The following is a 24,367-nucleotide window of genomic DNA, read 5'->3' on the forward strand; positions in this document are numbered from 1 at the left end:
ACTTCTCGGGCTTTTTAGGGTGGCCTTCGTGACCACGGTGTAGCGCTGTGTGGCGGGGGCGCGGGCCTGAGAGACGTTCGCATTCCGCCCGTAGCTCATCACACCCTCACCTGCCTTATCGCCACATGCACCAGGCCGTCCGGTCTTCTTGCCAAGATCCACACTGCTCCCTCCGCGGGGAGTGTTCCGGGAGCAGGGATCCTTGGGCGGAATCTCTCTCACTGCGGCTGAGCATCTACGCGGATAGGTCATCGCCACCTCCACGGAGACACGTTTAGAAAAGCGGCTGGCTGTCCGTTGATGTTTCCGTGTATAGAACGGTAATAATTGAACGGAAGTGACTTTGATGGGTAAGAATGAACATCTGCTGGCCACCTTTGTCTAATGGCAATACGCTTTGATGGTAAAATGTGCACCATGACCATGGCTAATGCTATATCCTAGGCCCTGATCCATAGAATACGCATGTTTTTGTCAGGTGGCATTTGCATTTAGGAGACTGACGTTTGGTCTGATTGCTCGGCCGTGGTAGAGTCATTCATTCAGAGATAGACCATGGCAATCAAACGATTCCAACAATCGTAGCTGTTTTTCTTCTTCTCCTAAACATTTTACGAGACCAGGGTACGTGAGCTTCATGTGATAGGACGTTACACGTGGGTAACTTGGGTCTGTTGTCCACGAAGAGCATCAGGTGCTCACACTGCAAACAGGGGCAAGGAAAAGCACTGTGCCTGCCCCCGCGCCGGCCTCCACCGAACCCGGAAGCCCCCAACGCCCACAGCCGGCACCTGTGCCTCTCGAACGTGTCCCAAGAGTCACTCCTTGCTGGACGTGACGCCAGCCGTTCCCTCCACGCCGCCCTGCCGCGCCGGGCGCGCTGTTGGCTTTCCTGGGTCCATTCCTACCTCCCCTGGGGCCGCGTGCGCGGAGACCGGGGCTTCTCTCTGCCACGTCGCGTGGCCTGCGGCTGGGCTGCCTCAGGGAAGCCCGAGGCTCACCTTCCAGCCACTTCCCCTTCCGTCGGGGCCCTGGGACACGTCCCCCCCGCCCAGCTGGAAGGGGCAGCAGGCGAGCTTTAGCACCGGCCCCGCCTGCGGTGAACTCCCAGGGAGCGCCCGTGGGTGGAAGCAGCCAGGGTGACGGGCGGGCCGGACGCGCCCCGGCAGCGACGCACAGCCACCGGGCACGACGCCCGCAGACCCAACCTCCTCGCCTCGTCCGTGGCACTCGAGGAAACGCGCCCTTCTAAACGCACACGTTAACAAAGAAAATTCAGGCTGCGGTCTTACTTTTCCTGGAAATAACTCCGATGAACTGCACGATGAGAGCACCGTGGAGGCATGTTTTACATAGCGTTTACTTCCCCCAGTTGCACGGTGATTTATGGAGTCACCGGGCTGGGCGATCGTCGGCATCCATCAGCTCGCGAAGGTTTCCGTCCCCAGCGAGACCCTCCGCGCTCACCGGGGAGCAGCCCCGCGCCCGCCCCTCCCCGCCCCGGCCGGGAGCGGGCCCCCCAGGACACCGGCGACCCTGATGCCCAGCCGGCCCACTCTGCCTCTGCTCCCCACCAAGCCCCTCTCAAAAAAACTCATCCCACACTCACGTCCCGCTCACCTACGTCGGGAGCTCTGGGCTGAGTCTCTTGCACTAAGGCCACGTGGCCCTGCCCACTGCCCTCTTCAAGGTACAGCCCGCGTCTTGGGGAAGTACAACCCCAAGGCCTCCTGCGAACCCCAGTGAAAGGCGAGGCCCTCCCAGGGGAACGCAGCCGCCCCTCCGTCTGCGCACACAGGTCGCACGGAAGGGCTTCCAGCTCCTCCTCGGGTCAGGTGTGTGGCCTGAGTTTATTGCTGCCCGCCGCCATGGCCTCTGGCCCTGACAGGCTTCCGCCGAGGCCTCCTCCGTTTCCTTCCTCCCCTTTCCTGCCGTGCTGCTGCTGGAAGCCACAGTGCGTTTCCTCTAGCGACTGACCGCAGCATCTGCCCCACCCACGGGGCCACCTGGGACGGCTCGGGCACTTTGCCCGGCGTCTCTGGTTTCTGAAACCAACTGCCCACACAGCAGGAGGAACAGTCCCCGGTCCCGCGGGTTCCAGGCCCTACTGGGCCCACACAAGGTGCCAGAGAGTCGCCACCCTGGGCTGCTGTGCCGGGCCCGACGCCAGCAGGCTTGAACGCTCACTGCGTGCACAGGACAGCCCCTGCCACATGCATGACGTGGCATGGGGGTCCGGAGAGCTGGGCTCTGCTGCGGTGGCCGCTGCGCTCCTGGGTGACGCCGGGCCAGGGAGCCACCGGCAGCCTCCGCCCGATAAATCGCGGCCTTTGGGTTTTAGTTCCGGACGGCGCTCCTCAGACATCGCGGTCGGCGCAGGGTTTGGGCCTCTCGGTTGTCTCCCCCTCAGCTGCGTAGCAAAAGTCTGCCCTGAGGCGTCCTGAGCATGTCGGTGGCTGTAAAGGATGTTTGTTTAATGACCGTGCCCGCACCGGGCGGGGGCCACCTGTCACGCGCCAGGCTGTTGATAACCGTCCTCACCTGAGAGAGCCAGCCCGCACCATAAATTCCCCCAGCGACCAGGATTAATCATTTTACACGGAAAGCAAGTAATTACGCGTCTGCCTGTAAATCATAGTTGAAAATCCACGCTCAAAAGTTGACACACCGTCTTCGTAAGTCAGGCGCCACCTACCAGGCCGGAACCAGCAAAGCCGTCCCAAGGCCTGGGTGGCAGGCTGCCTGGTGCCGTGACCCAAAGCTGGGGCTGCAGGGAGGGACGTGCCTTGTCCATGAGGAGCGGCCTTCCTGCTTTTGTCGGCAGGACCGGCGGGTCTGCCAGGCAAAGAACCCGGGACTCTACTTTCCGGGAAAGCCACCAAACAAACAGAAGTGCTGTTGAAGCCTCTGACTCTCTCCACACACATTTCTAAATCCATTGCGCTGTCGTTTTTTAGCGTAAAATGGTAAGGCTGGGGAGACAGGTCCGCCGATTGTCGGGGCCCATGGGGACATTGACCCGCCCCCCCGGCTTGTTGAAGCTGTTCTCAGGGAAACACACCCAGCGAGGGCCCGCCAAGAGAGGCGAAGGCTGACGACCAGGACAGAGATCCTTTCGGGGAACCTTCTGGGGAGGCCCCTTTCACGGCGCTGTCCACATACATGTCCCCGGGTCACGGCCCGAGGACAGGGGAGGCCGTCTGATCGGCGCTGACCCAGCCATGCACACAGTGGCTCGCAGCCGGGGCGGCGGGCATGTTCGCTGCGCCCCAACGCCACGTGGCACGCGGAGACCCTGGCGAGAGGAAGCGCCCGCAGGAGAACAAGCCTGTGCACCTCCAGTGACCTTCCGTGTGAAGTGGCAGGTCCGCAGCGGACCCTGCAGCCTCCGCGGGAACCCCAGCCGGCAGAGCGCACCGCTGCGCGGCGCGGCCGGAACGTGGCCTCCCAGGTCCTGGCGATACCCGTGGCGTCCATGGGGAAAATTCGGACTCTCCGTGGCCAGGACGTGGCTTCTGAGGCAGTCACGGTTGTCCCCCACGGGGTCCATGTTCTCATGTTCAGCGGATTTCAGGGATTGATTTTGCGTCCCGAATGCCGAGTCAGCCGTGCTTCAGGCCGAAGCGCGGCTCTGTTGTTCAACGCGGCTCTTCACAGTCCCCGCCCTGTTGCCGGTGGGTCTGAAGCGAACGCGGGCTCCCAGCCACGAGGCGGAGTCTCCACCATGGGAAATGGAGAAAGACCACGCGGCTTTAGGAGCTTTGTCATTGGACCTCGCCAGCTAAAGACGTGCTTTCTTTCGCAAGAAAGGAGCCCGTGGGAAGCCGGAATGCTCCCGTGGGGTCTGTGTAACCCTTCCAGATGTCCTCCACCGGCTCAGAGACATCGCGGCGCGTGCCCCGACTAAATTCCCACTGCTTGCGCACTCCTAGGGGGCGGGCGCGCTCTTCCTTGCGAGCTCTCGGGAGCTGTCCAGGTTTTCTCTGAAGCCCGGAGAGCCAGATGCAGTTGGCAGTGCAGAGGCGTGCATATTTTAGAAAGATTTTCTAATGCAGGCCATTGCCTTATCTCCCCCCGCCCCCCGCCCCGCAGCAGGCTCAGCAATCGACACATTAATGTCCCTGCACAAAATGTGCACACATTCCTCCCAGGGGGATGCGTGAAGACCCCAAGTTCACTGAAAGGGTATTTAGATAGCATCCGGGAGGAGGCGGAAAGGTGGGTGAGGCTAGACCATCCGTACCTGGAGTGCTTCCCAGTCTGCAAGTAAAACATCAGACAGAGCCAATGCAAACCCATGAAAAGCTGTGAACACACACGTGGCACAGACGTCCACGATCCCTGGGTGCTTGAGTTGGCCACGGGATGCTGGCCGGGGAACGCAGTGTCCCCAGGGCAAAATGGTATTGGGAAAAACGGCCTTTTTGAACCCTGTTTCATTGTCCTCGGTCCTGTCAACCTCGAGTTCCCTGTAAACCTTCGCTCTGGCACTGGCTCAACGGACACAGCCTCTTGATCGTGAGGCCAAGTGACCAGGAGACACATTTTAACCACATGTAGGTCAGGGGTGGGGAAAGGTCATCTGTGTCAGGCCACGTGGTGGATTCTGCCAGCTTTGCGGATCGCGGGCTCAGGCGATTCTGTGATTGCCGCGCTGACGCAGCCGGAGACGGTACCGAGTGGGGTGTGCAAGGCTGTCCGGCGCGGGCGCCGCGTTTACCAAACCGCAGGTGGGCGGGGCTTGTCTCTCCCCTCACCCCCCCAGTCACAGTGGCACAGGCTCTGTTCCGGGTTTTGTTTTTTTTTCACTCTGGCTCCCAATTCCATGATCATTAGCCCCGCTATTATCCTTGGGCCTCTCCGTCGATGATAAGCGTGTAGTTAGTTGAAGACATTCAAGGGCATGAACTCGACACCTGTGTCCTGTCATCCGTGAGGGTGTTCCTAGGACCTTCGCCTGCGGAGAAGCTGGGGCGATTTGATCAGCATTGTGTCTCGATTCCGGACTGAAGTGTTAGCAGCTGTCGGCTCCCGGTGAGCACCAGGAAAGAGATTCTGGGACAAGGCCTGTGTTCGGGGGGTTCTGGGGGATTGAGCAGTTTGCAAAATACATCTAACGAAGCACCGTTGACCGTCAGCAGTACTGGCATTCTGCAAGTTACCGCGAGGAACCCGGGTGACCACTGAGTCCGATCCAGCCAGGGCTCTCCGAACCTGAAAACGGGAACCTCTCCGTCCCGGACACACCGGGAAGCGTGCTGACCCCGTGGCAAACCTTTGATCCGATCTTGACCGCTTGTCTGCCCTGCTTCTTCGCTGTCTTCCCCGACCACTCAGAGGCACGCCCCAGTCACACTTTTTAATGACCATAACCAAAGTTTTTCATAACTTCCGGGCTGCCACTAACGATCGTTTCTCTTTGTCTTCCCACTGTTCGTCACGGAGTGTTCAGAACTCACTGAAACATTTCCCCAGTGCTAGTAAACCTAAAGGCACAACAGAGCAACACAATACAGCGGCCCGTTGACCAGCATGGGTTGGACCTACACGGGTCTACTGTAGATGGCTATTTTTCAATAAATATGTGGAGTCCTGTAAGGGTATGTTCTCTTCCGTACGGTTTTCTCAATAATGTTTTCTTTCCTCCCGCTTACTTGATGGTAAGAACACAGCATATAACACCGATAACATACCCAGTGTGTGTTCGTTGAGTGTTTGTGTGATCAGGAAGCCTTTTTGGTCAGCAGTAGCTTGTCAGTACATGAGATGGAGGGGGGGCGGTCAGGAGTTATAGGTGGGTTTTCGCCTGCCTGGGTGGGGGGGTCGATGCCACTCACCTCATGTGGAGCTTCAGGTGTCTTGTCCTCGTCTGTGACTATAATTTGGATGATAAATTTTGCCCGAAGAGACGCATGTTCCCATAACTTCCCTCAGGCGCAGTGGACCGCCATTCATGTGTGTCGTGGTTTGAGCAAAGTGGATGGGCCAGCTCCCCGCCCCCGTCTGCTTGTCTGTAGGTCTCTGTGTCGGACGCCCTTGATGAGTGTGGGCCCCCTAGTCTAGGGCATGGATTCGGACCCTGAGCGCTGCTTAGAAGTGAGACCTACTCATTCTTTGTCGGGGTGGAGGGAGCTGGGATGGCTGCTGCTTTGCGGGGCAGGGGTGGGGCATGTCTTGCGCATCTGAGCTCGCTCAGCAGCATGCCTGACCCCGAAGGCCCCAATCCACATCCGTGGGATCTCAATCTTGCCAAAAAGGGTCACACTGAAGGGACAGAAGAGGGAGGTCGTGCCCAGCAGGGCTCTGCCTGCTCCCGTGGGAGGGACAGGCCGCACGTCGACTCAACACCGTTGCCTTCCAACACGAATCGAACGTGGAAAGCCGGGCCGGGAGATCGATGGCCGCTTCAAAGCCCCCCTCTAGGGGGGACATAACATTTCTGGGACACGGAGGGACCGTCAGACGTCGTTGCTGACGGCTGAACTTCAAGAAGGCCAGGTCCACATTTACAAAAATCTATACGACAGCCGTTTTTCTCTAACGCCCTGTCCCCTGGTGGATGTTCGCGCCTAGCGGGATTATACTTTGTATTTTGAAAGCATAAATGATAGATGGAGGCATTAGTACATTGTTCCAAGGCGTGCGCAAGGTTTTGTCTAAAGGTTAAGGAAGAAAGAGTGTAATAAATAGAGAAAAACGTTCAAAGCCCCCTGGATGGCTTTCTCTAAGCGCCTTTTCAACGGCCGTGCGGAGCCGCATGCCCCCAGCGGAGGCGGAGAAAGTTTGTGGAAAGGGCTGGTTAATAAACATTTTCAGTCCTAACGCGGCCACCTGTCCCGGCAGCACAGAAACAGCCGCCGGTGACAAGGACGCGTCTTGCGGAGCTTGTCGACAGGCCCTGAGACGTGACTGTCCTGTACTTCTCCCACAGTGTCCTGTTTTAACCGTTTCCGATGGGAGAAGGAAGACAATCTTCCCGGGCTACCGAAATGCGTGGGCGGGCGGGCGGGGGCCGCGGGCAGCTTCTCGGGGATGCTGTCTGTTTGTGGCCCCGGCTCTATTCAGGAAATCTCTAGTGAGAGCTTGCAGTGGGGGACAATGGCGTCTGCCCTCTTTGTCCTTAGGAAGGCGAGGTGGCAGGTAATAAGAGAACGAGTGGATACGTACATTACTGCGCATGGTGAGAGAGAGGCTGTCGAGGGGGAAGGTACCACCACGGTGGTCAGCAGCAGAGGGACAGGTGTGTTTGCAGCGGGCAATCAGGTGGCGCTTCACGGAGGTGGTGTCTGCTCGGCCCGGGCCTGGCGATGGCTGGGAGCTGGGTGGAGAGTGGGAGGAAGAAGCCTGCAGACAGAGGACCTCTCCGGGCAAGGAAGAGCCCTTGGTGAGCGCGGCACGTGCTCGTGCAAGCTGTGACCTTTGTTCCTGTGGATGCCTTCACAGGGCGCACCCGATGCCCCCCTGCCGCCTCCCCTGAGGACCGCTCCCCTCGCGGCGTCTGCGCCTGCGGGTCCGCGCCCCGGGAGGCCTGTGGAGCACCGCCCCTGAGACCGTCTGCAGGACGTCACCAGTGTAAGTAGAAGCCACGCCCGCGGCGCTCCCCTCCCCCTGGAAGGACCGTGGTTGCCTGTTCGGTCCCCCGTGCCGGCCTCGCCTGAGCACACGGACTGAAACAGGAGGTGTCACGGCGTTCCCGAGACTCCAATGCTATCGGGATCACACACGTTGGGGGCCGCCCCCCCAGTCCTTTCCGTTCAGAAAGGCCTTCGCCAGCCAAGGTCCCTTTGCCGACAGGGAGCATGAGTCGTGCACGGACGTTCTCCTAGGGAGACGCCGGGCTTCCTGCCGGGGCAGGACGCTGACAAGCAGGGCGCGCAGTGTGTCCGCGAGGCCCCTGAGGCTGGCGGGCGGGCCCTTAGAAGTGGTTTCATGCCCGCCCTGGACGGCGGCGGCGGCGCTTGTGGACTCAGCACAGCCGCCAACGCACGGCAGAGCGGGGAGCTCCTGGTCTCCCTGGCGGCCTCCGCTGCTGTTCTGAGTCAGCAGCGGAGGGGCCCGGTCCGCGCCCTTCCCGTAGGAGGAGCGCCTCCCGCTGGCAGAGGGGGGTGCGTGTGTTCGCGGGGGGCGGCCCCCGGGGGCAGTAGGAGGGAAACGGTGGCAGAGACCCACTGCTGAGAGCCGCGTGGGGCTCTCTGCTCTCAGAAGGGGGCCACCTGTCTGTGACGCTCCGTCCTTGCGATGTCTGGGTGGCCACTGTTTCATCAGATGCTGTCCCCGCCCCCGTAGCCGCCGCCTTGCAGAAAAGGGCCCAGAGGTGCCTTCCGGGAAGATAGCGGTTCACTGCGGGGAGGCGCGCGCCCCAGCAGGGGAGCCACGCTGCGGCGTCGGGGAGGCTCCAGCGTGGGCGGCTGCCTCGCCCTCCATGGCCTCGCGCGCTCAGGAAGCGCGTGCGTCTCTGTGTCCGGGCCGGGCGTCAGCAGCAAGGGGACGCGTATCCATTCCTGGGAGCCCCGCGGACAGGCCACAAAGAGACGGTTCCAGGGAGATGGAAGGATCTGTAAACGCGGCCTAGTGTGCCGGGTGGCCCGTGCCGGGCCTGCCTCACGCTGATCATCCCTGCCCGGGGCTCGGGCCAAGTCGGAAGGCGCTTGGGGTTTCGTAGGTGTGCACGGGCTTGGCTGCCGCCCCTGGTGGGTGGCGGCCGAGGGCGCTGCTCACTGCCCTGCCGTGTGTGGGCTGGACCCCACCACAAAGCCTTATTGGGCCCTGGGTTGAGAGTACCCGGGTAGGGCCATCCTCCTCTACAGAGCAACTCACTGGACCTTGAGCTCTTTCTTCTCGGAACATTCAAAGGTCGTTTCCTCCCAGGGAGTCGCGTCGGGATGAGAATGAAAGGGAACAAGATGAGCTCGTAGGAGGCCTTTTCCCCACAGCAGAGGATCCTCCTGCTGCAAGGGACACGCGGGGGCTTGAAGCCTCGGCCGTGTCCGCGCCCAGGGCCCGGCTGGCTGCATGCCCGCTTCACCGTCTCCTGGGATCACTCTCGCTGTGGCAGCGGAAGGTCGTGGGCTCCTTTCCGCTGTTCCAGAAACAAACTTTTTGCGCGTTTTAGAGATTATCCGTTTCCTCATGGCCCCATTCCTGCCGGAGTCGGCTTGGCCTTCTGCCCTAGCGTTCAAAGCCGTAAGCACCTGCTCTGTAGCATTTTAGGTTTATTCCTCTGGAAAATGTTGGTACGTTTGGCGAGGAAATGCTCTGAGTCCTTTTTTTTTTTTTTTTTTTTTTTTTTTTTTGGTGGTTTTAGTCTGGAGGGGAGATGGACAGGTGTTGGACCGCCCTAGAAGCGCTTAGAGACAGTGCCGGGCTCGGGAGCTGAGTCTGAGCTCCAAGAGCCTCATGGTTCATTCCCAGTGAACGGATACAGTGTTCATAGTCCTTCCTGCCGCCCAGAGGTCAGGTGGGCGGCGGCTTTCAGCGGGACTGAAATGTCCACTCCGGAAGGCCTAATAACAACGTCCGTTACGTCTTACCCACAAAAAGCCCCCCACAAGAGGTGACTGAGCCTCTGTCACCGTGCAGAATGCCGAGAGCTTGAGGACAGCATGTTTAAGTCCTCCCCACTCCCCGCCGCAAGCGGAGGGGCATATTAGTGATCATCGACAAAATGCTTTCCTCTCCTGCCGGCTGTTCCCAACGCGTTCCCCTCCAAAGCAAGGTCCAGGGATACGAATGCTTTCTTACAAAGGTTTTTTAAAAAAGGGACGTTTCATGCGATGTCATCGTGTGGGACGAGCCCTTCCGGCTGCCTGTTGGCTTATTCTGCTCCAATGCATCCGAGGACGGGCGGTGGTTTGAAAAAAATCCTTTCAAAATGATGAAAAGATTTCTCAAGTGGACAGGAAAGTGTTCGTAAGGATATTTCCGGCAGCAAAGTCCCCCGCGGGGAAGTTGGATGAAGATAATCCCCTCCAGAAACATCGACGGCAGCTGCGTTGGGTCGCAGAGACAGTGAACGAGGGAAAGGCTCATTGAAGGGAAATGAGGGAGTGGCGAGGCCATCGACGGTGGCCCCGGACCGAGCGCTTGTCAGCAGGGAGGCCCCTGGTGGCCACGTGTCGCCCAGCAGGAGGCAGCGAGAAGGACACACACATTCCTGGGCCTGTCCCTGCCAGAAAGGCCCCACCCAAGCACATCCAGAAAGACGCAGATGAATCCTGGATGCACGGTGTTGTCTCAGGTCATCGACCCGGGTTCTTCCCAAAATGTCATTGTTACACAAAGCCAACACCAGCAGACTGGGGCAGATTTCAAAAGACGGCGCCACGTCGCAGCCCAACCGGACCCGGGGGTGGGTCCTGGGTGGGAAGCAAGAACCAGGCGGTGCGGCTGTGTTGGGGGACTTCATACGAGGCAGGCTGATGTCGTCCTGGCGTGTTCCCATCGTGGGGACAGAAGAAGCTGTCCTGGTTTTAGGGGTCTCGAGCCAGAGTCTTCAAGGGCGAAGGGTCCTCATCTGCGCACACGTCTCTGTGGAACGTCATCTCTCACAAATACCGATACAGTCATCCTCCTTTGCTCATCTTCTGATGTAGAGAAATACGGACGTGCAGACGTGTCCTCGGGCCCCCGTACACAGAGCGAGGAGGAAAGGGAGCGAATGCGAAGAAGTCACGGAGCATAGCTGTGCTCGGTTTTAGTTTTTCAACTGTTTTGATTGCTCCAGTTGCAGGAAGACATGGGCCGAAAGGACGACATAGGTCTCCGGTGTACAATTCGATGATCGAGGATGTGAAGCTGGCGCTGTGTGCGCCTCGTCTCCTTCCGACGCCCCGCATTGGACGCCATGCACCCTCGTCCACCCCCCCGCCCCCCGCCCTCTGGTCACCGCCACGCTGTGGTCTCTGTCTCTCAGCTGCCTCGTTCGTGCGGTGCGTTCGGTTTCCTCTCCCTCCTGCCAGTGCAATACTGTGGTTTTTCGACAGTGTGAACATTTCCCAAGGAAACCAGAGTTGAGAGAAGAGGCCTCGTGGGTTTAGGCAGCCGCTCCTGTGTGAGGAGGGGTTGATTGTCGCCATGGGACGTCTGAGTGGCCGTCCAGGGCCAGTGCAGGGGAGGCCCCGGTCGCATGCTGCTGCCCCCGCCCCCCGCTGTGAGTCAGGGGTGCGTGTGCCAGCCGACAGGCACCGCCCGCGGCGGGCTCGTTGGTGACGGCTGCCACCCCACGTGGCGGTGAGCCCTTTCCTGGCGAGCCTTATATCCATTCTAGGGAAAACATGGAGAACGGTAGACCCAATACATGCACTGCCTTTTGTCCTTTATAGGCTGACAGAAAATGGGGCACTAAGGGACCTGAGCTCTCTGGTCGCTCCTGGCACGTGGCCGTGCCTGGGCGGCAGTCGCGGACGAAGTGTGGCAGTTCCTGAGTGTCCAGTGCGTGGGACGCGTTCTGTTGCTGATCCTCTTTTCTCCTGTAGAAAACCCACATGAAGCCCTTCATTTTAGGAGTGAGTTCTGCGGAACGCTACAGCATCGCACGTAGAATGAGGTCGTCTTTGAAATCAATGAGAAAATAAATAGGATATATCACAGCAAGTTCAAATTCTTCACCCCGTTTCCATATAAAATGTCAGAGGACAAGCATAAAATACCTGTAATTAGATTGATCTTATCATTTAGGGGCATGGTCTTCTCATTTTAAACTGATAATCAGCTGATGGTGAGTGGTTGCTGTTAATACTGTTCTCACTGATACAACGACTCTGTGTCGTACCTCACTTTTGATTAAACCGATACCATTACGTTACAGTCTCTATACCACCTTCACCTGCACGAGTTTGGATCTCTCTGTTGGCGAAAATCAACACTGAATTTGGTACCGTCATGGAAATTTACCGTTTCATGTCCTCTTGCTCTCATCCCCTGCTAGCATAAATTAAAATGTAGATTTTTTTTCCCCCCCTTGAATTCTACCTTCTTACAACCCTCATGGAGTCTCCGGGAGCCCCTGACACTTTTACTGTGTCCTCAGAGCCAGAGGTAATTGGATGAGTGTATGGAACGGTTCCCTCATCTTTCCCACCCGACGGAGAGCCAGCTGATTGTAGTCATCTGTCCCGTTTCCTTCCTTTCAGATTCTAACATTCTCAAAAAAAAAACAAAAAAACTTTAAAATATACAGTCCATGTGCATTTACGAGTCAGACGACATCACCTTCCTTCCTTCCTTGTGTTCTTTGCTTTTTGAAATCAATACCCTACCTGTTATTCTGAGAGAAAAAAAAAAAAAAGAAACACCCAAAAAACCTTTGACTGCAGAATAAATGTACTTTCAAGGACATTTTTCTTTGTCTGAAATAGCAAATCGCCTAATAACCATTCTCCGCTTCTGGAGGCATTAGCATACGAATACCAAAGATAAGTGTTAAGCCCTTTTGATAATACTGAATATCGAAATGATCGCTAAAAAAGTAATTTGGAGAAACGCCGCCCCCCGCCCCGTGTGAACTTTCAGAGCACTTTCCGCATGTCAATTTTTGTATAAATCTGGTCTTTCCTGTATTTGAAATATTACCGCATACCATCCTCATTGGGAATGTGAAGAACTGATTGGGTGGTCCCTGTCTGGTGTGTCTCCTTCATGATCTGGACACCCTGTTGGAGTCGTAGTTTTAGTGGCCATTCTGCCGGAAGACTGGAAAGCGTTCGGTCGCTGTGGTGCGCCTCGGTTAAGAAAATCTGACATGGGGCTTGCCGGGAATGGGGACCTTCTAGCCAGGATCCCTCGCCTCTCTCACCTGCCATGCCCTTGTGTTGTCTGGGACGCAGGACCAGAAAGCTTCCGCCTTTCCACCTTCGCGATGGAGTTCCTATCCTGCGGGAGGCGGGCCAGTGGGGCAGGACCGCGCCGGCCCTGAACACAACGGCACGCGTTTCCTCCTCTCTCCCGCGTGTCTTTGGACGCTGGGGCAGGGCGGGGGGCTCCCACGTGGGTATGACGAGGTGGAGGCAGAGGTGGAGTGAGGACAGATTTCCAGGGTCTGCCACAGGCACGTGTCTCCGAGAACAGACATGGCGGCCCGGCGCCACGCGTGGGGACAGTTTCACCCAGGTCTGAGCGCGGAAGGGCGCCTTTCCGTGGTTTCTTGCCAGGAACGCGTGCCACCAAATGGAGCCTTGGGCACTGTACGACCATCCAGGCCAGCCCGGCGGAGGGCGCGGGGTGCCATGCCCTTCTGAGGAGCCGAGAGCGATTTTCTCAGCCTGCGCTCCAACGTGCTTGGGGCCGCGGTGAAAAGGAGAAGGAACAGGAATTTTAGTATCATCGTCATTATTCCTCTCCCCCAAGCTAAACGCGAGAGCTCCCTCCAGTTCTTCGCCCTTGGGGGTCTTCGTAGCAGCATGTGAGGACGAGAAACACGGGCCGCTGGGTGTGTGGGGTCCTCCCAGGCTGAGTGGCCGAGTCCTCGGGAGCAGAGACGGCAGCCGGGTGGCAGACGCGCGGTTCGGCTTGCGTGAGTGAGCCCTGCTCGTGGCCGGCCGTGGGGTGGGTGCGCAGGACCACGGCAGCTTGGAGGTCGTTTTGCCTGGGGATGTTCCCACCCCTGTGTGCCGGCCACTCCTCACTCAGTGCGGCGGCGGAAGACCAAAGCCACCTGAGCCTTGCTTCTTTCGATGTGACCCATTTACACACACACGCTCACTCCTACACGCACCTGCCCCATCCCGCCACGCATGTGTGATCAGTACAGGGGTTCTCTGTGCCCGTTTTCATTCTGAAGCTCTGTCTTTGCTTGGCGCCTGGCTAATCCATCTTCCACGGGTGCCATCTTTCTCTGTTCCTCAGCCTGGGCCCCTCTTACGATGTCCCTATGTTCCTGTTGTCCTCGCTGTTACCAATCCCCTTGCCTTTCTGTCCCACGTTTGTTTGAGACGCCCTCCGCGTGGCATCTGCCAAATTCTCCCATCGACCACGCAGCGTTTCTCAAACCTGAGAGAAGCCTAGTTCTCTGAGGGCACGGGGTGGGAACCGTCCCTTCTCGATGGATTGCTTGATGATTGATTGGTTTTTGGTTCGTGTGCCGAGGTCCTTTGCTGTCTCGGGTTTCCGGTCGAGAGTCCTCGCACGTGCGTTCTGGTCCGCGGCTGCTGGGCACTGTCGGGGCGCAGGCTCTGTCGAGCTGCCTCCAAGTCTGGGGCCCCCTGGCGCGGCCGCCTCGTGGGTAGCTCTCGGTGGCTGCCGGCCTGTGCGTCGTGGCCCTCAGCCGTCCCTGTGTGCTGCGTGGGGACCTCCCCTTTGTGCGGAGCAGGACACTGCCTTCCAGAGAAGTAGGAGGGCCCTTGCTCGTTGGGGCGGGGCAACCCGCCCCGCCTCCTGCCGGATCACGCCTCCCACTTGCGGCATCTCCCGTGGGGTCCCCCAAAATCCTGCCAGCGTCCAGAAGCCCGGGGAAACACCTCCTCAGCTCCGGGATTCTGTCTCTCCGCTTTTGTACAACTGGGTTCATAGACTTTCGAAACCCTCGTTGGAAATTTCGATGGTCTTTAGAGAGCATGCATGTCGCATCTGTCATGTTACCCTGAAAGCTCTCCAGCGCTTTGCAGAGGAACAGCATGCTGATCCCGCGCGCGCAGCGAGAAAACGGAGCCTTGGGGGAGTCGGAGTCCCCAGGTGCCGCACAGGGAATGGGTGTCGCGAGGGCTGACGCTGTGTCCGCTTCGGTCGCCCACAGAGCCTGCGGCTGACTAATCTTCCTCTGCGCCTGTCTGAGCCAGCACCGTCGCCGACACTCAGTCGGTCTCGACCTGCCAGGATTTCTATCCCCAATGTCCTCTCCTTTCACAAAACGGCCCGGGCCCATCTATCAACGGTCCATGCTTTTCTTTGCCATCACAAACAGGCAGATCGAAAGGCGCGCAGAGCGTCCAGCGATGGGCGTGCCTGTCCCTGTGGGGAATAAACCGTACGCCCTAGGCTGAAGGACAAACTAACCGAAGGTACGTGGAGACGTTGGGCAGGGCATTTACTTATTTGATGTATCATACAGACCAGAGGTTATCACAGAAAATAGTGCATTCATTTAGTGTTGGCCAGTGAATTGATATTCTTTTCCTGCAGTCCAGGTCGGTAGCTTGAACTGTTTGTTTAAAATAACACCTGTTCCTACATGTCGAGGAAACACAGTTTTAAGGGCTGCGGATTGATTTTCGGCAGGACTCCGGCGTTACATTTTTATTCGCAAAATAACAGCTGGCCACCTGTCCGGAAAGCGCCCTGGAATTTCGCACGTGACTTGGGTTGGCATTGTCTACGGGCGTTTCCAGGATTCGGAGAAACAGTGAGGATTAAGGGCGTTCTGGGACGTGGAGGGTTAGAGAGTGTTGGTTGTCTTTTTACAGTTCTCTCAACACACCCTCTCTTATAAACACCCTCAGGCCAGGGAAGGACTGAATTTACAGCTTTCCCTGTTGCCTGACTTCATAAATACTCCCTTTAAGCAGCTTTCAGTTTTTCCAAAATGATGTCAGAAAATGGCCGTGAAAGTCAGGATGAGATAGGCAAGTGCCAGTCTTAAAGTTTGGCCACGTGCACCGTTCATATTGGTGACCAGAGGGAACTTCAGGGTTCCACGCGCTCACGTGTTGCCATTCAGCGTGCGGCTCAAACTGAAGCAAGGTTGTCACACACAAAGGAACGTGCATTTCTGTCAGTTCTTTGAGAACTGTAACGTAGTCAGAAAGCTAACAAGTGGCTGAAGGATTGTGCTCTAGGTCAATGGACAGAATCTTGTACTTGCATCGTGGCAGGTCCAAGGCGACACGTATGTTAAAAGCCATGCGCCGCCCACAGATCGATGCACGGACTTTCTCTGCGTCCTAGGTGCTGAGTTGCGTGTTGGGGGCCGGGGGCCCGAGGAGAAGGCTTTCTGGCCCCCTGCAGTTGCTAGCAGGGCAGCGAAAACAAAAACACCTCCTCCAAGGCTCTCACACCATCAGAACTGCCCCGTTGCCTGTGGAAGTAAAACTGGGGGTACTTCCCAGGCCCTGTAGGTCTCCTGTGTTGCGTGGCCCTCATCTTTCCTGCCGGGATGTCTGACTGATTCGGGGCCCCCCGCCGCCGCCCCAGGAGAACAACCGTGCGTCCACAGAGCAGCAGAGCCAGGCAGGGCAGCCCTGAGCAGAGGCGGGAGCTGCCGGTTTGGAGCGTGCGAGGACAGCAAGGACGCGGGACCGTGTTGCCCGCTGAAGCCGAAGGGAGCAGCCGATAATGCTAGCTGCTGTGCCCGCCAGCCCAGCGCTTACGTAACTAGTGTCCCCTGAGAGACGGCAGGGATGCATCTGCATTGCCTGGCAGCCAGGGAACTCTGACAGGGAAGGAACGCTCATTCCGCATAAAAATCCACCTGGAAAAGGGCTTCAGCTCTGCTGGTCCGAGAGTGTCCTCACGCCGGCCAGCCCGGCCCGCGTGGAGACAGACAGAAGACCAGCCCTGGCTCAGTAAGTGCAGGGGTTCTTCAAGGGGATGGTGGCCAAGGGGGCGCGCGCTGTGGCCGCAGGAGCCAGTGTGGGCAGCGGGGGGAGGAGCCCTGGCCGCGCAGGGGACCAGGGAGGGTTTACCCCAGCGCTGCCTGTTCCCGGTGGAGCCTTTCCACCGGCTCCAGGTCGGGGCGCGGTGCGGCCAAGCTCAGCCTCCGGCAGCAAGGAGCTCAACTGAACCAAAATTTTGTTCACGAGCATTTTTTCCCCTTCGACTAGCAGGGACAGGCAATTCAGAGAATCATTTAGGAGACCAAGAATGGGGGTCTGAAAGGCTTCGTCTGGTCTTGAGCCAGGTAGGGTCAGGGAGGAGGCGAATGCCATCTCTACTCGTCTTGACGCCTTGTGGTTGGACTCGGGATAAAGCGGACAGGAGACCCGATGAACAGGAGAAAAATGAGCAGCATACATGTACAAAGGAGGTCCTCGAGGGCACGGCTCTCCGGAAGGGTGGGCTCGCCAGCCCTTCATACTTTTTAGATTAAGAAAGAACACATTTGGGGAGACATGACAAGACAGAGACGCTTGGCTTCGGGTGCGCACTGCTGAGGCATCTGCACCCAGTTCGGGCTCGGGCAGGTGGTCGATCCGTGAAGGAGGAAAGGGGTTTGCTATACAAGCCGCTCAGCCCTGGGTCCCTTCCCTCAGGGGATCAGGGGGTCTCTCTCTCTCAGCCCCTGCGGCCAGGGGCGCACCTCACACAGCAAGATTAATTTCCTGCCTCCAAGGAGACAGGGAGGGTCCACCTGTTCTTCCCGAACCAGCGGCTGCTCCAGCAGCTAAAATTCAAAGGAACTAGCGTATCACCGTGGGATATTTGGGGGAAGGGCACCTGTGAGTGTCACCTGCATCCTGCAGGGCAGGCGGCAGATTGTCCGCATTTTTTTCCCCATCCCTAACTCACCATCTTCCAAGCTCTCTGGCTTGGGCTTGGGAGACAATCACCGTAGTCGGCGGTAGGGCTTCCCCCAGCAGCGCGCGCCTTCCGTTCCTTGTTGAGCTGCCAGGGAGCAGGTGTTCCAGAAGACGCCCAGGGAATGCGTACCCCGGCACGCCCTGCCTGCAAGGACCAGCTGCCCCAGCTGCCCGTGGGCCAAGCCCTGCCGCAGAGCCAAGCTGCACGCCCAAGTTTTATTTGAGGAGCGAGGCCAGGACTCAGTCGGACAGGCCCGCCTTCCAGGGACAAGGCTCCTCCCGAGAACATACTTATTAAGTTTCTTGCTGGTGCAGAACTTGAGGCCGGAGGGTCAGGAATGAAGTTGCTGTGCCCTGGACCATCTGCCCCAGTGAAGGGCGGAACCCAGCCTTGAAGACCGTGAGCACGCCTGTTGCGTGCAGCCGGGAAGCAACCGGAACTGCCACGTCCTTTCTACAAGGATGGCTGTATACTTGTTTTTAAAAATCTCTTGTTGCTTGGCCGTTTCCATTGATTGTAATGATTTTCTCTGCGGCTTAGCAAGGGAAGGCTTAGAAGGCGTTATAAATGGGACTAATTAGTGAGAGGCACATCGTTGTTATGGACGTTTCCAAACAAGGAAAAGGCCGATCATTGAATTAGCTGGCAAGTCATTGGTTGAGTATCATCTTCCCACCGAGTCTATTTCGTCAGGCGACGGCTTCCGAGGTCCGGTGCCAGAGCAGGGATCTCGGGGTCGGCAGGTCCCGTGCACAGGGGGACCAGGGTGCTCCGTGGCTTCGATGACTGTCTCACTGAACAGGCTTTCGTTCTTCATTTCCGCTTCAAAATATCTCAGAGGATGAGTTTGCTGGTGCACAGATGGGAACTCCTGGTTGGGAAGACTCACAGGAGTCATTTGGTGCCAATTCCCTGCATCTCCAAGAAGTATTTTTGCTGTGATCTCCCTGACGAGTCCAGTACCCACCTGCAAAAATATCTTCCTTTTTTTTTTTTTTTTTTTTACCTAAAAATAACAGGGTTGTTTATAAGATGACATCATCAGCCTGCACGCTCCTGCAGTCAGTAACTATGCGGACGCCTCCCCAATACACACAGCGACCTCAGGCTACGTTGGGCTCCTGTGTTTATATTTGCATAGGCGTTGCTTTCAAAGCTGGGGAACCACCATCGTTAGCGAATTCATTAAGGAGAAAGGCAGGCCCTTGTCAAGTATAATGACGATGCTGTTTGAACTTGGATCTTCTTGGTTGACGATCATTGTCGCTGCTGAGCTTGAATTTCGTGCGCACTAATGTATGAACCAGGGGCAGGTCTGCTTCAGGGAAGACGTGCTTCAGTGAAGACACCCTCGCAGGTCTGAGCTCAGAGAACCCAGCCAAGTGGGGAAGGAGCCCTTCTGTGGCAGAGCAGGTGTTTGGAGTCTTTTTCAAACGAACGTTTAGCCCAACTGTGGTCCCAACTGTGGTCCTGAATGGTCTTATCTAGGCTTTCACAACATCCCCCGAAATAGCAGACCGACAGGTAACCCTTCCTGAGGACATATCCTCCGTTCCACATGGGGATTTCTCCTCTAGCTTTCATTCCCAGCGTTCAGATCTGCTTATGTGTTTATATCAAAACCACTCTTTGGCTGATGACGATTTCTAAACACTTCCTCTTCATTCCAGTCACGTATTGTCATAGTCTATCGATACTGTTTATATAAAGGGTCCTTGTGGAAGGCCGGGAACATGCTTTTATTCTTTCATGGGTGCTTTGATCTATTGACTGTTATTACGGATGTTCTCTGGGACCCCTTCAGGAGGGCACGGGAGCCGCATGGGCGGCTCCGCCTCACGACCTCATCACCCCGAAGCCACCACACTGTCTTCCCAGCCCACCTCACGCCATGCCTGCTGGGCTGGTGACCAGGGGGAAGCCGGGGGGGGGGCCCGAGACCCTTCAGTCTCCCCACACGTGGCGTTTTCCCCGCTGTTCTGAAGATGTCAAATGAAAACAAAGAGGTTGGGCAGGACTTACTTTTTCCAAAATTACTCTTTATTTATTCATGCTCCTAAATGAATGCAATGGCCTCGATCAGAGCGGGTGTAATTGAGCTGCGGCGAAATACGAAGACCAGAGGACCAGCTCCCCACTGACACCCGGGACAAGCAGGGCTCACTAGGTAAAGAGATGCTCCCCTTAGTGAATATGCATCTTAGAAAGAGCACACGCCATTTCAGTGGATAGTTATAGCTATAGAAACGCCTGTTGAAAAGATATTTAGATGGCTTTTTTTCCTGCCCAGATATCAGACTCTATTTCTCCATAAGATTAAGGAAAACAGGGCATCTCTTAGGTAACACGTTGCTAATCGAATCTGATTTGTCCCTAGTTTGAACTGAAGAAAAGCTCCATTTTTTTTTTTTCTGAAATAAAATACGGTTTGTCATGTAGGGTTTTCCCTATTTTTCAATAAGCCTTTTCAGCGCCAACCCAATAAAAGATCCATATCATTATCTTTACAATGGAAGAACTGCTGTTGCAGAATCCCAGGGTGGGTTTTCTGTTTAATCAACAAATTTAATGTAATTACAGCTGCAGGGATGAACATGTCCTTTTGTCTCCTTCAGAATAATTCTGTTTTAGGAACAGCTACTTTCTCAAAATAGTTTTTTGTTTTTGTTTTTTACCTCGCTTTTGGGCCAAATTCCGTTCGTTCAGAACCATCCTTTAGTTCTTTAAGTAATTGTGCCCTGCTTTTCATCATTTGGAGCGTGTTCGTTTAATGGTTAAGTGCTTTTATAAACTCAGTCTCTTTTCATCATTTAAAACATCGTTATTAACACTTTGTTCTAATTCACGCCTGTGGGGGAAAATAAGGTCTGGTTCCTTCAGGCGGCGATAATTTATACACAGCGGGGTTCTAAGTGGCTATCATCAGACTCGGATTTTCCAGCCTTCTTCCCTGGGCTGCTGGTGTTTCAGACCCCTGGCCTAACCACGCCGCCCGCCGCGGCCCATTTCGAGGTATTGTGCATGATACAAGGCTGCCCTGTGCTAAGCAAAAGCATTCGGCAATTCAGAAATACATACAGATATAAATCATGATTCATGGACTTTTACCGTCTTGGGCTTCGCTGGAGTATAAAAGTCCCGGACATGGACGAACGCCCTCTCCCCAAAGCGCAGAAAACCGGCCCCACGCTCCTGGCCGGGCTGCCCCCACCCATGCCCCGCCAGGCCGCCGGCTGTCTGTCTGCGGATGCGAATGGGACGCGCCTGGGACCGTCGAGTAACATCTCCACCGCGTCCCCTGCCTCCTGGGTAACGGTGAATGTCCTTCTCGGGCAACAGCGCCCTCCACGTCTGAGCCCTGCCCTTCCTGAGACGCTCTCCTCCTCATCGTGGGAGTATCGCGAGGAGAAGCAAACACACCAGCAAGACACAGGGCAGACCCTCGCAGGGTGGCTATGATCTCAGCCGTTTCCTCGACGAGCGCAGAAAAGACAACGTGTGGGGGAATCATAGCAGGTCCCCCGAGTGATTCTCTGACTCCTTGCTGTGTCTATATATCTATATATATATATATTTTTTTTTCCTACATGTACAAGAAAAGTAAAATCACAGCCGAACAAAACCTATTTAGAGAGACTCCGACGTACTCTGAACACGCGATAAGCACCCCCGTGGCCCCAAGGAGGTCTCTGAAAAACTGGAATTTCAGGGAAAGTTGGAGACGCACACAGAGCCTGACTCTGGCTCCATTTCCACGTCTCTTTGAATCGTATTTCTCGGGGCGCCTGTACCTCCTCTTTTCTATCCCTGCCATTTTCGACTTTCATCTGGGAGACAAAAACTCACTGCGGCGTGGTGGGCGAGCTAAGCGATGTATTTTTAAATGACCTCTGGGAATCCCCAGCGCCCATTCCTCATGGCATAAATCCGACGTGACCTTGTGAGCCCGCCCCACGGAGAGCTGTGTTCAGACCCTCGGCAATGCAGCCGAACCTCCCGCTGTGAGTTGTTGCGCTTTGGTGCCCGCTGTGGAGGAAATGGCCACGGACCTCAGCGGCCAGGTCTTCTCCTCACAGTCTCTGTGGGTCCGGCGTCCGGGCACAGCGCCGCTGCTGCGCCTGCTGCTGTCGAGGTGCAGACCGGGGCGGGGGGCAAGGCGCGGTTTGTCGGAAGGTTCGACGGGCCGGGAAGAGCATGAAGGCCCACTCAGGGCCTGTGCGTGGATTCAGTTCCTTGCAGGCTTGTGCCCTGAGAGCGTCCCTTGTTGGTGGCTGTTGGCCGGAGGCCTTGCACCTCCTTGTCCCGGGATCCGTGAACGCGGCAAGTCACTTTGCAAAAACCCCGCACGAGGCAGTGTCCTCTAGCAGGACGGACGTCAGAGTCCTGTGTGACCTCATCCCAGAAGGGACGTGCCATCTCTTCTTTGGAGTCTGTTCCTTAAATGAACCAAGTCTCCGGGTCCAGCCCAACGCAAGGGCACGGGACCCTACCGGATGGGAATACCGGAGGGGGGCTTTCGGTCCTTGTGTAAAACCCTGTCGCTGTATTTCCTCGGCCCGAACTGAGAGCAGTAGCGCTGAAAATGACTGCAGCTAACCGCTGCTGGCCCCTAACTACGCTTCCCTTATCAAAGCTAGTGCTACGGATAGAATTCTACCCCCACAAGACTGCTTACAAGGTGCCCTGGCCGGTGTGGCTCAGTGGACTGAGCGCCGGCCTGCGAACCAGAGGGTCGCCAGTTCAATTCCCGGTCAGGGCACATGCCTGAGTTGTGGGCCGGGCCCCCTGTGGGGGGCATTCAAGAGGCAACCACTCAGGGATGTTCTCTTCCTCTCTCCCTCCGTCCCGGCCTCTCTCGAAAGAAGCAAAGAAAGAAGGAAAGAAAGAAAGTCTTTAAAAAAAAAAATGACACCTTTACAAAAAACCAGTCATTCCTAACAAGGCATTGTTATGGCTGTTCCCAGGGGCTTGAGAATCATCTCTGTGGTTGAGTGGGGGCGAGGAATTGTACCTTCAACCGAGTCAACGTCGATTCTCAATTGCACGTGTCGTTCTCCGACCCGCGTTAAACCGGATGCCACCTTCCTGGGGCCCGCGGTCCCGTGAGGAAGGACGGCTGCCTTTCCATCTTCCGTCCCCCGAGGTTGCAGCTGTTATTTGCCTCCGGGCCTGGGCACACACCCGTGACTCTCAGCGTCAGAGAGTGGGTTGAGAGGGGAGCAGGTGTTCCTGCGGAGCCCAGGCTCCCAGAGGCCGCGGGGCCGGCCCCTGTCGTCCCCAGCTGGCTGCATGCATAGCTCCGGCAGCCCTGTGCCTCCACAGCCGAGGCACGAGGACGGCTGCCCCCTCATCCTGAGCTGGCGATGTCTACGGGCGGCATCGCAGAGGGCGTCGCGGCCAGGGTGCCCACGCGCCGTCCTCCAAAAGGAACGGAAGGGGGTTGCTCTGCTGGGCGTGTGTTCTGGTGGAGGCCACACAAGGCTCGCGGGGTCCTGTCCTGTGATCACTGGCTCTGAGCCCTTAGGCACACCCAGGGCACCGCCTGCTCCTTGCCATCGAAGGATTTCCCCGTGTGTCTATGTTTGTCTTTAAAAAGCTACTCGGCAGAGTCTGCCAGGTAATTTTAGAAAGAAAGTCACGCTGAAAATGGGATCTTCATGCAAGGGTTGGCCGTCTAGGGCTCCGGCAGGGAATGCTGAGCTGATGACAGAGCCCACCTTCTGCGAAGGGACAGCGAGGGGTGGCTGCATCGCCTCATTCCGGGCAGAACCTACGTTTTGGTCCGGGGTGTGAACCAAGCAGCATCCGTGTCCAAGCAGAAGGGAAGATTTGCTTTGGAAACAAACTCCTCGGAAAGAGACGATAAGGCGTTTCGCACAGTGACGTCTCTGTGGCCGGTGGGGACGGGCTGCCTCGTCTGAAATGTCTGCGAGCAGGGGGGAAGGTTCTAGAGGAGGAGGAGAACAGGCCACCCCACACCAGCGCCCTTCACCTCTCCCTTGGTGCTTTGCAGGAAAATGAAGAGCCTTTTGCTGCCGCTGTTATTCCTGTGCGCGGCTCAGAGCCAGGTGCCACCGAAGCCCAACTTTGTCCTCATCATGGCAGACGACCTGGGCATCGGCGACCTTGGCTGCTACGGAAACAAGACCCTCAGGTAGGGCCCACGGCGGGTGCGGGGGGAGCTCGTGGCTTTTTGTACAGGCAGCCGTCCCGGGGAGGGCGGACCCACGCCGGCAGAGCACAGACCGTGCGGAGCGGTGCGGAGCCCTCCCAGTCTCAGGCCGCGGTGCGCGTCCTCACGGAGACCCTCACGGATACAGGTGGGCAGGCGTGGCTGTGTGTGAACACGTGCCATCCACCGGATACACTCAGAGAGGTCCCTAGCGACATATCGGAGCACTTCCTTCCTACTGGCTGCTACTCTGCTGCGTTCATCCCCCCTGTTCTCATTTTTCCTGCCCTCTGGTTCACGCCGCGTATTTCGTGCCGTTTTCTGGGCCTCTGGCTTGGATGTGGGGGGTGTCGCGGCTGCCCTGTCCCCCTCCCCCCGCCGGCTTGCGCTCTGCGCCCTCAGACCTGCATCCTTTCCGCCCCCTCCCCGCCACGGCCGCCCAGTCCCTGGACCTCAGGAGCTGGCCGTGGTCCAGGAAGCCGGGCACGTGTCCTTTTAAAAGCCGAGAAGCCTGCAGTGACTTCCTGAGGCCAGGGGCCAACGCGCTGCTGAGAAGGGTCCCAGGGCGGCTTCGCTTGCGTAGCGCACCCCCCCTAGAAGGGAGCCCAGACGTGAGCGCTTGCTAAAACCGCGAGCCAACTAAGCCTGCGCGCAGCCCCCGGCGGCCAGCTCCTTCCTACGAGCCTGGGACCCTGGTCCTGGGCCATGCCCGGTGTTTGCTGCTGTTTGCTGGTGAATGCGCGCAGA

General features: G+C 57.2%; 1 protein-coding gene across 2 annotated transcripts in view; it reads left to right on the forward strand.

The window, feature by feature from the left end:
- The window catches only part of STS (steroid sulfatase), a 77,608-nt gene that overhangs the window by 17,917 nt on the left and 35,324 nt on the right, over window positions 1-24,367 (forward strand). The window contains exons 1-2 of one of the 2 annotated variants that reach the window (XM_054581028.1): window positions 7,466-7,572; window positions 23,462-23,602. In XM_054581028.1, coding sequence (XP_054437003.1) covers window positions 23,466-23,602 — 137 coding nt within the window. In that variant the 5' untranslated portion in view covers window positions 7,466-7,572; window positions 23,462-23,465. Of the gene's footprint in view, window positions 1-7,465; window positions 7,573-23,461; window positions 23,603-24,367 lie in introns of those variants that run through there. The other variant, XM_054581027.1, reaches the window with a different exon arrangement.

Source organism: Pteronotus mesoamericanus, unplaced genomic scaffold (genome assembly GCF_021234165.1).
Source record: "Pteronotus mesoamericanus isolate MK-2021 breed Mesoamerican mustached bat unplaced genomic scaffold, CSHL_Meso_final contig_65, whole genome shotgun sequence".
In the NCBI taxonomy this organism is placed as follows: domain Eukaryota; kingdom Metazoa; phylum Chordata; class Mammalia; order Chiroptera; family Mormoopidae; genus Pteronotus; species Pteronotus mesoamericanus.